General features: G+C 39.1%; 1 protein-coding gene across 1 annotated transcript in view; it reads left to right on the top strand.

Annotated features, from left to right (window-relative positions):
* The window catches only part of NPAS3 (neuronal PAS domain protein 3), a gene marked incomplete at its 5' end in the record, with an annotated part of 831,631 nt that overhangs the window by 749,733 nt on the left and 67,977 nt on the right, over nt 1–13,921 (top strand). Inside the window, one exon of the mRNA XM_027773383.1 lies at nt 6,470–6,588. Coding sequence (XP_027629184.1) covers nt 6,470–6,588 — 119 coding nt within the window. The remainder of the gene's footprint in view (nt 1–6,469; nt 6,589–13,921) is intronic.

The raw sequence follows: 13,921 nt of genomic DNA, 5'->3' as shown, positions 1-13,921 counted from the left end.
AGTGTCATCCTAACACGGCAGCTGGCTTCCATCAGAGTGAATGGCCCAAGAAAAGCAAGGAGGGAGCTGCTGTACTCATCATTCACTGCCAGTTCCACCCTGCACTTTTTATTAGAAGCACATCATCGAGTTTAGCCCACACTTCAGAGGAGAAGAAGTAGTTCTACTTTCTGAAAGGAGGAGTTTTGAAGAATCTATGACATTTTAAAACTATCACATGGGACCAGGAGATAGCATAATGGTTACATCACTGAACTCCCACGTGGTTGACCATGGTTCGAGTCCCGGACCCAGCAGCTTGAAACTCACACCAGACACATGTGTGTGCATGCCCAAAATCCCAAGAGGAGAATAGAGAAGGTATTGTGGCATGGTCATCCTCCCAGGAGGTGATTTCTCTGTCGAGCTCACATGCTCTATAGCAAAAATCTCTCTTAAACAAACTACTACATATATCATCCTGGTTAAACAAAATCCTCTGGGACAATTGCTATAAAAAAAGATTTATTGTTGCCATGCTTAGCCTCCTGTTGGGAAAATCTTTTTAAAGTCAGTATTTAATGAATATTAATTATTGAGTCTGTGTATCTGTATATGTATCTATATGGATATATAATGATATTCTCAGAAGAATGATGTGTGCACACACACACACAAACACATACATGCATACACACACAAGAAACCATGCTAGATACAATAGGAGATCCAAGTTAGACAAACCTCAGCCTGCTACCCTCAATATATAGAAAAAAAGACTAAATCCAGGTTAAAATAAGTATGTAAGGGTCAACAGGTGGCAATGGAGGTTAGGCACAAGACACCTGCATGGCCAGCTGTGGTTTGAGTCCCAGATCCAGCAGCTTGAAAAATCATGCTAGGCATGTGTGTGTGCATGTCCAAAATTCCAGGAAGAGAAGAGATTGTGGCATGACCATCCCTCCTGGGGAGTGATTTCTTACTTTCCCTCTCATTGTGTCTCTATCTCTCTGGCAAGCACATGCCCTATGGCGACAACCTAAAATTAAAAAAAAAAAAAAAAAAAAAAAAAAAAAAAGGGAAACAATGAAATTAAAGTACAAGTCTATTTTGGTGCCAGAAAACTGAAATCTATGCAATTTTTTTCATAATGCACAATTTATATGAACCTTTTGAAGCCCCTTTGTACATTTGCAGAGACCTTAGGGAAAATACTAAAAATGTTCGGAGCGGAGCTGACCCTATTTTTGGCCTAATGAGAACCAGATGGTTTTCAGCCCCCTCTCCTCCTTTCACTTTCCATACCACCTCCTGCCCTAGTAAAAAGATAAGGAAAGCAGCAACTTCAACATCAGTTAGGGAATCAGAACACATGTGAAGTAACACTGATGATTCCACATTATGGTGGCATTTGCCAACATAAAAATGACAAATTTTGCTGTAAGTTCTAAAATTTTACAAAATATGCAAAAACTGCCATTTCAGTAGCTGAGAAAATTTAGTTTTATTAAAAAGTTAAGACCCTTGCATTTTGGCAAAGACAATATTTTTTTAATTTTTAAATTTTCATTTATTTTATACATTTATACATTCAATCAGTATACATTGCTTAGCTTGTAAAGTGAATTTACTCAATATGAATACACTTTAATGCCAGTCTGTAGTTCAGGATACTATACATGTTATCATCAACAGATAATAATCCATTTCTGCGTCTCATAAATGTCTTGTCTCTGTTTTCTGCCTTAGTTTCTTTCCTTGTACTCGTCCCCTTCTCCCACCCTCTCCCTACACTATCTTCAGTGTCCCTAACCATTTTCCATGCTTCTATATCCTCTAGTCTTTTAGTTTCCACCATAGAGTGCAGATAGTCGATATATGTTATGTGGAGACATACAGTGTCTCTCTTTCATAGCCTGGTTTGTGTCACTCAGCAGTAAATCTTCCATATTTGTCCACTCTATCAAATACCAAGATCTTGTTGTTTTTATGGCTGAGTAGTATTCCATAGTGTATATGTGCCACACTTTTCCAATCCATTCATCTGTTTGTGGACATTTGGTTTGGTTTCATGTCTTAGGAATTGTGAATAATGCCACAATAAACTTAGATGTGCAAGCGCTTTTCTGACTGAGCATTCTCCTATCCTTTGGGTAGATACCCAGGAGTGGGGATGCTGGATCATATGGTAGTTCTATTTGTAGGTCTTTGAGGAACCTGAATATTGTTCTCCATAGTGGCTGGATCAATTTACATTCCCACCAACAGGGTAGGAAAGTTTCACCTTTCATCACAACCTCACCAGCACTTATCATTTTTAGATTTTTTTCATCTTTGTCATTCTGACTGGTCTCATTGTGGTTTTGATCTGCATCTCCCTTATAATGAGGGATGCTGAGCATTTTCTCATATGTTTTCTGGCTGTTCATATGTCTTCCTTAGAGAGTTGTATGTTCAGTTCATTTTTTCATCTTTTAATTGGGTTGACCTCTTTTGTTTGTTTGTTTTTCTTCAGGTAAGCCTCTTGAGTTCCCTGTTTATTCTAGTTATCAGTCCTTTATCTGAGGCTTAGTTTACAAAAATATTCTCCCATTCCAAGGGTTGTCTGTTCACACTAATTACTGTGTGTTTTGCTGTGTGGAAACTTAATCTGATAATGTATTTCTTTATTTAGGTTTTAGTTGTGTAATCTTGTTTTTCTCTTTCAGCTCCTAGTCTATAATTTATTGGGCAAAACTGTGTTTTGGCCACTGAATTCAGCTTTACCTATAGATTTCTCCTGTGCCTCAGGGAGTGGACAGTTTCTCTGGATCCCAAATTTCTTTTGTATTGTGGTGGTTTGCATAATTTATTTGTGAAAGAGTGCACATATGTTCAGAAGAAATAAAGAAACAATCTCAATAGGGTCTGGTCAGCCCACTAGCTCATCAGGATCTGGGACACAGGCTCACATGTGTTTTAGGCCAACTGAGTCAGATATCAGAACCCATAGTCAGCCATGTGGGTTCCAGCACTGCAGTGCAGTGTGCTACTGACTGTAACACCAAGTTAAGAGATCCTATGCTCTTATCAGAGCATGCAGTTGACCTGCCTGAAAAAAAGATGACAGGAAAATATCTCATATGCGTTGTAGAAAACACAAATCCTTCTTAGATATAAACTGGTTCCAGGGTCTTTATAGAGCACTGGTCCTAAGGAGACTCACTACTCCCTCCTTTCTTCACCACCTTCCAAACACACCCAGCACACGCACACACACAGACACACACACACAGACTCACACATGCCCCTTTTTTATTCATTGCCTCTGAAGTGGTGCACACCACCACAGCCATGCTGCTTTGGCTCTCCCTCAACAGAACCTTCAACAAAACCATGTCTCTCACCTGAGACAGTTAGAAAGCTTCTAAAGCGGCTGCTGTTGTCTGTCACATGCAGATAATATATCCTTTCGGACAAGGGACACCATTGCCACAGCTGGGAAAATCTGCGTGTGTTTGCCAGCACTTTGGGAAACATGGCCACAATGTGTATGCTGTGAATGAACTTATTACATGTCCCTTGGAAAGGGACAGCATGGCAGGTAACTTCTTCCCTGTCCTCAGAACTAAGCAGTCATCTATAATTAAAAGTAGCAATGATCAGCAGAAATCTAGGTTGCCCATCTCCTCCTAACTCTCCACACCCTTGTCCTACGGTCATCTATAATTAAAAGTAGCAACGATCATCAGAAATCTAGGTTGCCCGTCTCCTCCTAACTCTCCACACCCTTGTCCTACTGAAATCAAGCCTGAGGACCAGTTTAGATTTGAAATCTCAGGGTCAGGGGCACACAGCCTGACTTGAGTGTTTCCTCCCATCAGCAGTCCTGCATGTAATTAACGCTGCCCTGTACGATTAGGGAGATACTGCTGTAACATGTGGTGGGGTGCTATACTCACATGGTGTCTAGTATACATTCTAAGCATCTTACTATGTAGTTCCACACATTGAAACAGTAAGAATTCCTCATGATCTCTAAATTAGCCACCCTTCCGCAGTTTCTTATGCAGGTGGTTACTTCTTTTCTGGATTAGGGCATGCAGGACCTTAGTCTTGAAACATTTTTCACTTCTCTGGGAAGTTTCATTTTTCCTTGGCTATTGCAAACACGATCTTGCTGAACAGAGCTGAATTTTTAAGGCTGAGTTTGTGGTGTGGATTCTGATGATTTCACGTTAGTTCAAGTCTCTGAGGACCAGTGCCAATAAATGTGAAAGGGACAACAGTAGATTGGCATACTTTTCCATTTCCACCAGGATGAAAAACTGCTATAAATTAAGTCTAACCTTAAATGTATAATCTGTCCTTGGGAGGAAAGGAAAAAAAAGGATATAGCATCTTCAAGCTCTCGGCATCCCTTACGAGAAAAAATTGGTTCTAAGGGTCTCTGATCTTGTGTTTTAGTAAAATAGAACTGCACGGCTGACTGACAGTTCTGATCTAAAGCATTTACGTTTAAGTTTTGATCTCTCTGCTTTTGATTAAAACTAATGAGCTCATTTAATTCAAAATGGGAATCTCTGATAAGAGAAATAAGGTTGATGTGATTGGATTAGAGGGGCAAATTAAACTCTTAGAGCAGAAGTTTGTGCTTATATAGTGTATTAAAAAGCTGTTGGCGTATTATGGCGTGTTAGATGATGAGAAAAATTTCATAGTAATTCATATTTAATCAGAAGAAATGAAAGTACTAAATATAACATGGCTCTGCTTTTCCCTCGAGTGATAAAAAGCTGTACATTTAAAATGACATCAGATCCATGCTCTCTAAAACAAAAAAAAAAAAGAAAAAAGAAAACCTTAAGAGAGACACATAAGTAAGGGACACTTGTCAGTGTTTCCATTAACTCAGAATAGAAATGCTATAAAAATAGGGAAATAAAGTCACATTAAGGTAATAATGGAACAAGAAAAGTTCCAGACTGCAAACAACACCGTTTCTATTTGAGTATCTCTCATTCTTTCATCTGAACATCAAATTTAACTTGAAAATAGATTATTTACCCTTAAAATAGGTGGTATCCATCTCATAATTTAAATTTTCAAAGCTTGTTTTGCCTATTTTTCTCAATTTTTAAATGATTATTTCACATATGCTTATTTTTTAAATCTCTTTATTACACATATGTCTTTACTCCTATTCCAGAGAAAATTGATTTTAATTATAGGGCTGCTTAAAAGAGATTCTGTTTATTGTTGGACTTTTTAACTTTTGAATAATAAAAACTAAAATACTATTAAGGGAAAAAAATTAGAATATTTACTGGACTTAAAAACCCCAAAATTAATTTATTTGCAGAAAATGGCTTATGTTTATAAAATACCTTAGAAGCTTGTTTTTAAAGAAAATAGATTACATTGCCTTCTGGCTTATTTGCATCAAGGTGTTTTTAGATTAGCAAGACTGAAAAATAGACTTTTAAGTTTTTGTTTGTTTCTAGGTTTTTTCCATAGAGCATGTATACTTCCCTGTGAGGGAAGAGAGAGAGAAAGAGAAAGTGAACACTCCCCCCTCCCCCCCTCGCGGAGGATAGCCACGTTGCAGTCCCTTCTCCAATTCTCCTCTCAAAATTCTGGGCACACACACAGACACCCAGCATGATTTTCAAGCTGCCGAATCTGGGACTTGAACTTTGGTCAACCATGTAGGAATCCAATGCCTTAACCACCACACTACGTGCTATAAAATGTCATCTTACATCAGAAGGAAAGAAGTGAAAAAAAGAGTTTCCTATTTGGGTGAGCACCTGAGACAAAAACAGCAGGTTGCTATCATGAGTATTTTCCCAGTTTTTCTGTCTGTACATCCCATTTTCATCCCTTTATCTCCAATCAGTTAAGAAAACTTTATGCTTTTTATTCTAAACCATGATGAAAACCAACTCAGGAGATCGAGGACATTGGTCAGGGCATGGTTATTCAACCTTAATGGCTCTGTGCTTCCTGGAATTCCTAGTCAGCAAATGATACAGGAAGAGATTCACGGTAAAAAAAAAAAAAAAAGGAAAGAAAGAAAAAGAAAAAAGAGCAAGTCTACTTTACCCTTTCTCAGAAATGTCTCTGCCTGTACCTTGGTTGATCCCATAAGTCTACAGGGCCTTTCTTTTTAACCTCAGTTCATGCGGTTTTATGCACATCAGCCAAGCCTCAAAGTGGGCTGCAATTACTTACTTATGATTAGATCCCACTTAGGGAGCCTCTGCTGGAAGTTAAAAAAGGCTGGAAAGCTCTTGCTAGAATCTGGTATAGAGTTACTTCAGATACACTAATTTTTCTTTTTTATTTTCTGCAAAGTAAACATTTTCCAAATGAGGTAAATTGATTAGTATGCTCTTAGCACCCATCAGTCATTTATTTTTAGTGAACTCAAGGATTGCACCTGAGCAGTAGCTGTGAGGGGCTGTGTAGAGATCTAAATCATGTGTGTATGTATTTTTGTATTCCTCAGTGGAGTCGACCAGCCCCAGTCTGCTAACCACTGACAACACCCTTGAGCGTTCCTTTTTCATCCGAATGAAATCTACTCTGACCAAACGTGGTGTGCACATCAAATCATCGGGATATAAGGTAAGCTGGATTCCAAGAGGGGAGACGTTTCTGTCTCAGGTCAATCGTAGGTCATTTGCATTGTATTTTCCAACTATTTTAAGTCTATATAATTAACACATGTGATCTTAAGCAGCTTGTGGGGTTTCTAGTCATCTTCCCATCTCAAGGTAGGGGTTTCTTTACACCTCTCCTCTTCACTTCAGACATGCGATTGCACTAAATGCCCCCATCCAGTGGCTTTACTTTAAGAACTGATTAATACGGGAACCAGCAGTTAGCGTAATGGCTATGTCGCTGGACTCCCACGTAGACGACCGCGGTTCATGTCCCGGACCCGGTGGCTTAAATCTCACGCCGAGCGCGTGTGCGTGCGTGCCCAAGATCCCGAGAGGAGAATGGAGGAGAAGGGATTGCGGCGTGACCATCCCCCCTGGGGGGTGATTTCTCGCTTTCTGTCTCTATGTCTCTCTCTGTCTGTCTGGCGAGCGCACGCACCCTACAGTGAAAATCTCTCAAAAAAAAAAAAAAGAGAACTGATTAATAATATGCCAAATGCTTCTGCACCTGCTGGAAACCTACTTTGGTGGTGGTGGTGAGCCACATTTATATCAGTTAAGATCAATATTCTAGAACTGCTGCTTTTCAGAGTCCCACTTCTCTCTTCCCCCTTCAAACTCCTCCTGTTCTCTATGGAGAGAGAGCCTGTTCATTTTAATAGCATCTTGGACACCAAGATTTGTATGGGTGGTTAAGAAAATCAGTTTAGACATTAGAAACCTTAGTTTTGAAATTATAATTATGAATCTTCATTCATACCTTAGCATACATAGAATACCCAGCATACAGAGTACGTGTTCCTCAAGAGCAAAGACCAAGTATGGAGTCATAATATGCATTGTTATCATTTAAGGTTAAAGATATAAAAGCCTTCCATTCTCTGGAAATTCCAGTGTTTTGGTTATCATAGCAACATAAATTAAGACCTATGAAATTTATGAAATGCCTTTGGCAACCTGAATCTTATCAATCTTACAACATACTGACCATTTCCTTGAACAATATTTATTACATGTGGGAGGGCAAATAGAAAGGGAAGCTACCATCAGTGTGGCCAGCACAGCCATCCACAAATTGAGAGTTTAAAAATTCTGACTCTAAACTCAGTTCTTTTGGGTGACCACAACATATCCAAGGGTGGTAACATCCATTATCATCAGGCTTGAGAAACCTTCGATAAGTCATCAGGAGACTAGCAATGGTATAGAAGTCAGACTCAGGCACTTTCCTTGACATTAATTCTTCAGAAAAAAAAAAAAAAAGAAAGAAAGAATGAAGGTAAGAAGCAGGCCCTTCCAAGAACGACCTTTAGCTGAGCTGTCCTGCAGTCTGAAAGGCACACGCAGAGCATCCTTAACCTTTAACAGGGTGCGAGCAAAGGAGAGGCAAAGGGGCAGGTGCACCAGTGAAGCCGTACCCTACAGAGGTTACACAGGAGTGTGTCAAATAGAGGAGGAGGAAAGACCCTATCCATAGGACCATTTTGTATTTCCCCTGCACTGTGGATTATTAGTTGTTCACTGTGTAGCCTTAACAATGTTGGAATTCTATAAACAGATACAGATGTTGAGATTATTGTTCTTTAGAGACTAGAAAAATAAATTCCTTGCACTGTAGATTTTAGGAGCCACAGGGTTTCCTTTCTTCATCCTTGCCGATGTTCACTGGTTTGTAGGGGGCATATCCCAGGAGAGAAGGACGGTGGAAAAGATGGGGTATAGTTTGAAAAAGCAGTATTTAATATAATTCAATGTAATTAGATCATTTAATTTTTTTTAAAAAATCATACTACAAACTAGAGATTATAAAATTCTACAAAATATTGGATCTGCAAAAAACGGCTATATGGGTATGAAAGTAACATGGAGAAATAGAGTTTTATTCTAGGCAGAAGACCAAGTAGCTTGCATTGTTTATTTATTCTTTTTTTATTAATTAATTAATTTATTTATTTATTTTGTCATACAGCCACCTTGGTAAAGCTGCTTTTGCTGCATAACTTGAAATTGGATGACTTGATATCTTAAGTATTGATAGAATATGTATTCATTCATTTAACAAAGATTTATTGAACTCCTACCATGAGATCTATCCTAGTTCCCAGAAATCCTGCACTTAACAATGAAAAGAAGTCCTTGCTTTCATCATGTTTACATTCAAGCAGGGGGAGACAGAGTCTAATGAGTAAATAAATAAAAAACGTGATTTCAGAGAGTAATGAAGTCTAAAATAATAACTAACATTCAGGAGTATTATAATATCCTGGGCATGATAGTTACACATATGAGCCCTCACAACAATCTTAGAGAAAAGTATTTGTACTGTGTTCATATTACAGATAAAGGAGCAAAAGCTATAGAGGTTAATTAGCACACTGAACACCACATGTTGAAAGAGCAGAGCTAGGTTTTGAACTTGGGGAGTCTGGCTCCACATGCCATATACCTAACCACTTGGCTATACCACTATGCAGAGAATAAAGTGAGGTAAAACAAGGTGGTTGCCACAGGCAAGAGACCACTTTAGTCAGGAAAATCACAGAAGGACTTTGTGAGGAAGGGACATATCGCTTCTGAGCAGGACCACCATAAGAACAATTGGAAGAAAAATGTTTCTGAAGCAACCTAGGTTTAGGATTAAGGATACTTTGCAATCAAAAGGGCCTTGAGAATATTAAAAAGTGCCCCCTTAAACATCCAAGATTGGAAAAGATTTAGGAGCTGTGCCAGATCCCATCAAATCAAATCAGGTTAAAGAGACCACACTCCTCTGACATAACCATCTGTCAGGAAGTCTTTCTCAAGATGCCATGAAAGTCTACCCAGAGCCTTACTGCCCTCCCCAGAACTGCTCCCAACAAGAGTTGCTTCCTCGGCTTTTCCTGCAGTAAGACAAATCATCCCGCAGATCCAGCTCTTCCCCTCCTCCTCCTCCACAGTGAGTGTCCCTCATTAATTAACCTTGTCTGAAAGTTACTGGAAGAACTGATGAGAACCCATGACATGACACAGCTGAATAACATCCCTATTTATCTGTTCATTCTCAGTAAGTAAATCTAGCAGCTTATAAAACATTCCAATAAAACTGGTAATCACCCCACCACCACACAATAAACACAAATAAAAAGAAGCAGCAATGATAATTTCTCCGTACTCCCAATATTCCTCCTAATTTATTACCATTGTATGCATCTTTCTCATCCCTTAGTTAAAGATCCAACGTGTTAAGCCTTGCTCAGTGCTGGTCACTACATTTCTCTCCATTTTTTTTCTGTGACCTTGGCATTTGGACCTTTCTAACTTTCTCCATCACTTTATTTATAGTTGTCACTTAGAGTCATCGCTGTAACAAAAGTGCCAATTAATGAACATTGACTATGGCAGGCACTGTCCCAAATGTTTTATACTTATTTTTATTATATTTAATCCACACAACAGTATTGTTTAAAAATCATTCTCTGTGCCAGGCATTATTCAAACTTTACACAGTATCATTGTGCTCATTTCATAGGTGGCAAAACTGGCCTTAATAAGCCAAAGGTCTTTCTTCTTTCTTTTTTTAATTTGAATTGCCACAGGGTACATGTGCTTAATCACCAGGGAGAAGGGGTGAGAGAGGAAGAAAGCATCTCCCAGTGGGGCACGGTCGCACCTTACTGCTTTCTCGTCCATGTCTACAAGCACAAGCACCCAGTGTGTTTTTCAAGCCACCAGGCTAGGATTCAATCTATGTTTGGTTGATCTGGCTCCCTCATCCACCAGGTCAGGGAGCTGACTCAAAAGGCTTTTCCATATTCATACATCTCTCAAGTAGTGACAGAATTGAATCCCACAGTTGGGTTCCAGAGTTTGCCCTCTTCACTCCTCCGTTTCACTGCTTAAAGGATTAAGTCCAATGAAGGGCTCAGCATGAACTGGATATCCACATATGAAAATTAACTTGTCTGAATTATTTTATTTAACTTTATTTATTTTTAGAATTATTTTATTTTATTCCATGTCAATATTTTATTTCATTTTTTTGAAGTTGACCAGAGAGAGAGAGAAGAAAAGTGAGAAAGCAAGCTGCCAGGTCCGGGACTAGACCCACTGTCAGTCATGTGGGAGCCCAGCTGCCTTAACCACCACGCCACCTGCTGGTCCCACTTATCTGATTTTTTTAAAGAGACATCTCTTTGAGGCTGGCCAGTGGCATAGTGATAAAATGTGACTCTCTGCTGCTGACCCTCATGGGAAGGCTCTGGGTTCATATCCACAGGCCTCCCTGAGTACCCTGTGTATCCATGTGCTCGTGAGCATGGACTGGCTGAGGCTGGGGGTGGACTGCAGCATCAAGACCCTGTTGGGTGGTACCTCTCTCTCTCTCTCTCACTCATGGAAGAAACAAGAAACAAAACAAAACAACCTTAAGGTTAAAAAAGCCTTAAAAAAAAATAGCCTGATCAGGACCTTCCCTTTGTGGCTCACCCTATCCCACTGCACTGGCCTATCATTTCTCCACTGCCCCCAAAGAGTTAGGGAGATTTACTTTTCTTTCCAGGACTCTCCTACTCACTCATAAATCACATATCAAAAATTCTAGTCAAAGAAATGCCCATTTGCATCTGCTAACTCAGGTGTACAGTGTAATATAAGTTGTTGCTACTTAGTTTGCCACACCCTAGCCCTCAGGAAGGTTGCCCTCTCTCCAATGATGTTTCCCAACTATGAACTGAGGGTGGGCTATTTTCATCCTCATTTGCTTTGAATCCACAGTAGCATGTTATCTGGACTAGCCACTTTTTCCGCCTCAGGGGCTTCCCTGTTGTTTAGGTCTCATGGTTGGTCACATATCTTAGCATAACACAGCTCTCATTTAAATTGCATTACCTCACTATTCTGTCTTCTTGATTAGGTCTATGTCTGGGGGAACTTACTAGGTATAGCACATGGGGTAAAAGAAGATATGTAATCAGGGAAATTAGAGAACTGAAGACTAATTGGGTTGCCTCCTTAGCTTCTGTTTTTGGAGGATAGTTTTCCTCTGGCGTGGGACTTCAGTTTTCTAATCTACTCTTAAATGCCCACCAGCATCACTGTCATTTCTGTAGTATTTATCCACACACATTGTGATGTGCTAACTCTAATGGCATAGTGGAATAGCCTCGACTGGAAAACAAAGACAGAGAGCAAGCATCTCTGTCATGTTTATATAACGCTGAGAACTCCTCCAAACTCTTCACAACAGCAAAATCCTCAAATGCTGGGAGTTTCTGCCAGGACACATGCAAACAGATTACTAAGGGAAGAAGGGGAACTCAAGATTCTTAAAAATAACACAGTACCCCATCTGGGGTAATTTGGGTAGGGATTTGCCTATACTTAAGTGTGGAGCTGGATGACTTCTGAAATCCTATCCAGCCGTCTTATGATATAAAGGATCATAAAGAGAAAATAATTGGTACTTCACTGCTTTAACAGGATTGCTGATATACCCTGACTTTGAGAATATCTGTATCTAAACATAAAGTAATGAAAGCAGGAAATTAGAGAGTGTTAATTAGCTAAAGAAAACTCTCTTGCCTTCTCTAAGCAAAAACATAGATATATTTTAAATTAGAAACTTTTAAATTAGAAACTCTGTTCACTTTTAAAAATTTCATAGCTGTGTCTATTCTGTGGAGTAAGGCATGCACATAATTTTAACAGTGATTGTTTTTCTTTTTGTATGTTACAGATCTATTAAAAGATTTGATAAAAACTATAGAGCATCTCCCAAGCTAAATTTATTTGCATCAGTAGGTTCTTAAACTCTTGAAGTTTATCCACTAATCTTGGTTTATAAAACTCTATTTAATATGACAGCAGTTTTAGTACTTATTAAGAAGCCAAGTTAACATCTTCCAGAACATATTTCCCCAATATCACAATAGCCTTTTTTCCCTCATTTCTCCCTCCCATTGATCCATCTGATGTTAATACATATTGAAGCCCTGTTGACAAAATACATCAACTCATAGGTTGGAAAGGGTAAAAGGAAGATTTATATTTTGATCCTCTCATGGAGATAGGGATAATCTTCTAAAAAGAGTATTTCTCAGAAAATAACGTTTAGAAATATTATACCTAAGACTGAAAAATTACATACGTAATCAAGAGAGTTATTTTCTGTGGCACATGGTCTCCCTTTTCTTCCCTTCGCTTAAGTGTGCACAATAGTACATGACTAGAATGCCCAAAGTCAAAATCATAGGTCAATTTAAAAGTTGAAGGCTCAAGTGAAAACTTGTTCTTGAACTAGTTGGGCACTTTAAGTCTCAAGATGATCGTGAACTAGAAGGGAATTCTTACAGTATTTTTTTAGTTATTTGGAATTTTAACTCAGTTTAATTTTTTTAATAAAGTCCATAATACTAAGATACTCTTTTCCTTCTTGTTCATCTTTCACTGTCATGCACTGCCAGTATTGAATCCATCTGCTTCTGTTTCTCATCCTTTGGTGTAGTGCCTTCTTCCATATCTATTATCAGAAATTTCCAAATTACCTTCCAGAAGGTTTTTAGAGAGATTTGGCTATAGGGCACAAGCGCTCATCAGAGAGAAACAGAAAGTGAGAAATCACCTCCCAGGGGGGAAGGCCATGCCTCAGTCTCTTCTCTTCCATTCTCTTGGGATCGTGGGCACGCGCGCACGCACACACACACACACACACACACACACACACACACACACATATGCCCAGCGTGAGTTTCAGGCCACTGGGTCCAAGGCTCAAATCATGGTCGACTATGTGGGCGTCCAGTGATGTAACCGTTATACCATCTGCTGGTCCCTCTTCCAGAAGATATTAATTCTTTGTTCTATTCTGTACCCTGCTCTCTGGAATATCCTCCCAAAGTCTTGGTGATTACTTATTTCTCTGGGGCTAAGTCAGCAGAGATTCGCAATGCCTACTGAACCAACTGTCAACTCCTTACCTTTCCTCTATGCAGATTCTTTCCTGAAACTCTTAACTCTTAGGTACTCCAGCTACACGCTTGTGTATTCACACTTTTGGCTCCATCATGCTGTTTTCTTTTCCTAAAATGCATTTTTTCCTCACTTCTTCATGGAAGACCCTTACTCCACCAGAATGGCACCACTTATTATCACTTTTTTTTTTTAATTTTTCTTAACACATGTAGGTAAAATTATCCCTTCTCCTGTGGGCTAAAATAGCATTTTTGGATTTTACTTACTCTTTCTTTACTGTCTTCTCACCTGTAAAATAAAGCTACTGACAGTACATAACCTAACGAACTTTCTTAGGGATCAAG

This window comes from Tupaia chinensis, unplaced genomic scaffold, assembly GCF_000334495.1.
Source record: "Tupaia chinensis unplaced genomic scaffold, TupChi_1.0 Scaffold000350_1, whole genome shotgun sequence".
In the NCBI taxonomy this organism is placed as follows: Eukaryota; Metazoa; Chordata; class Mammalia; order Scandentia; family Tupaiidae; genus Tupaia; species Tupaia belangeri.
The sequence above is the reverse complement of the archived record's forward strand: the minus strand, read 5'-3'. Positions and strand labels throughout refer to the sequence as shown.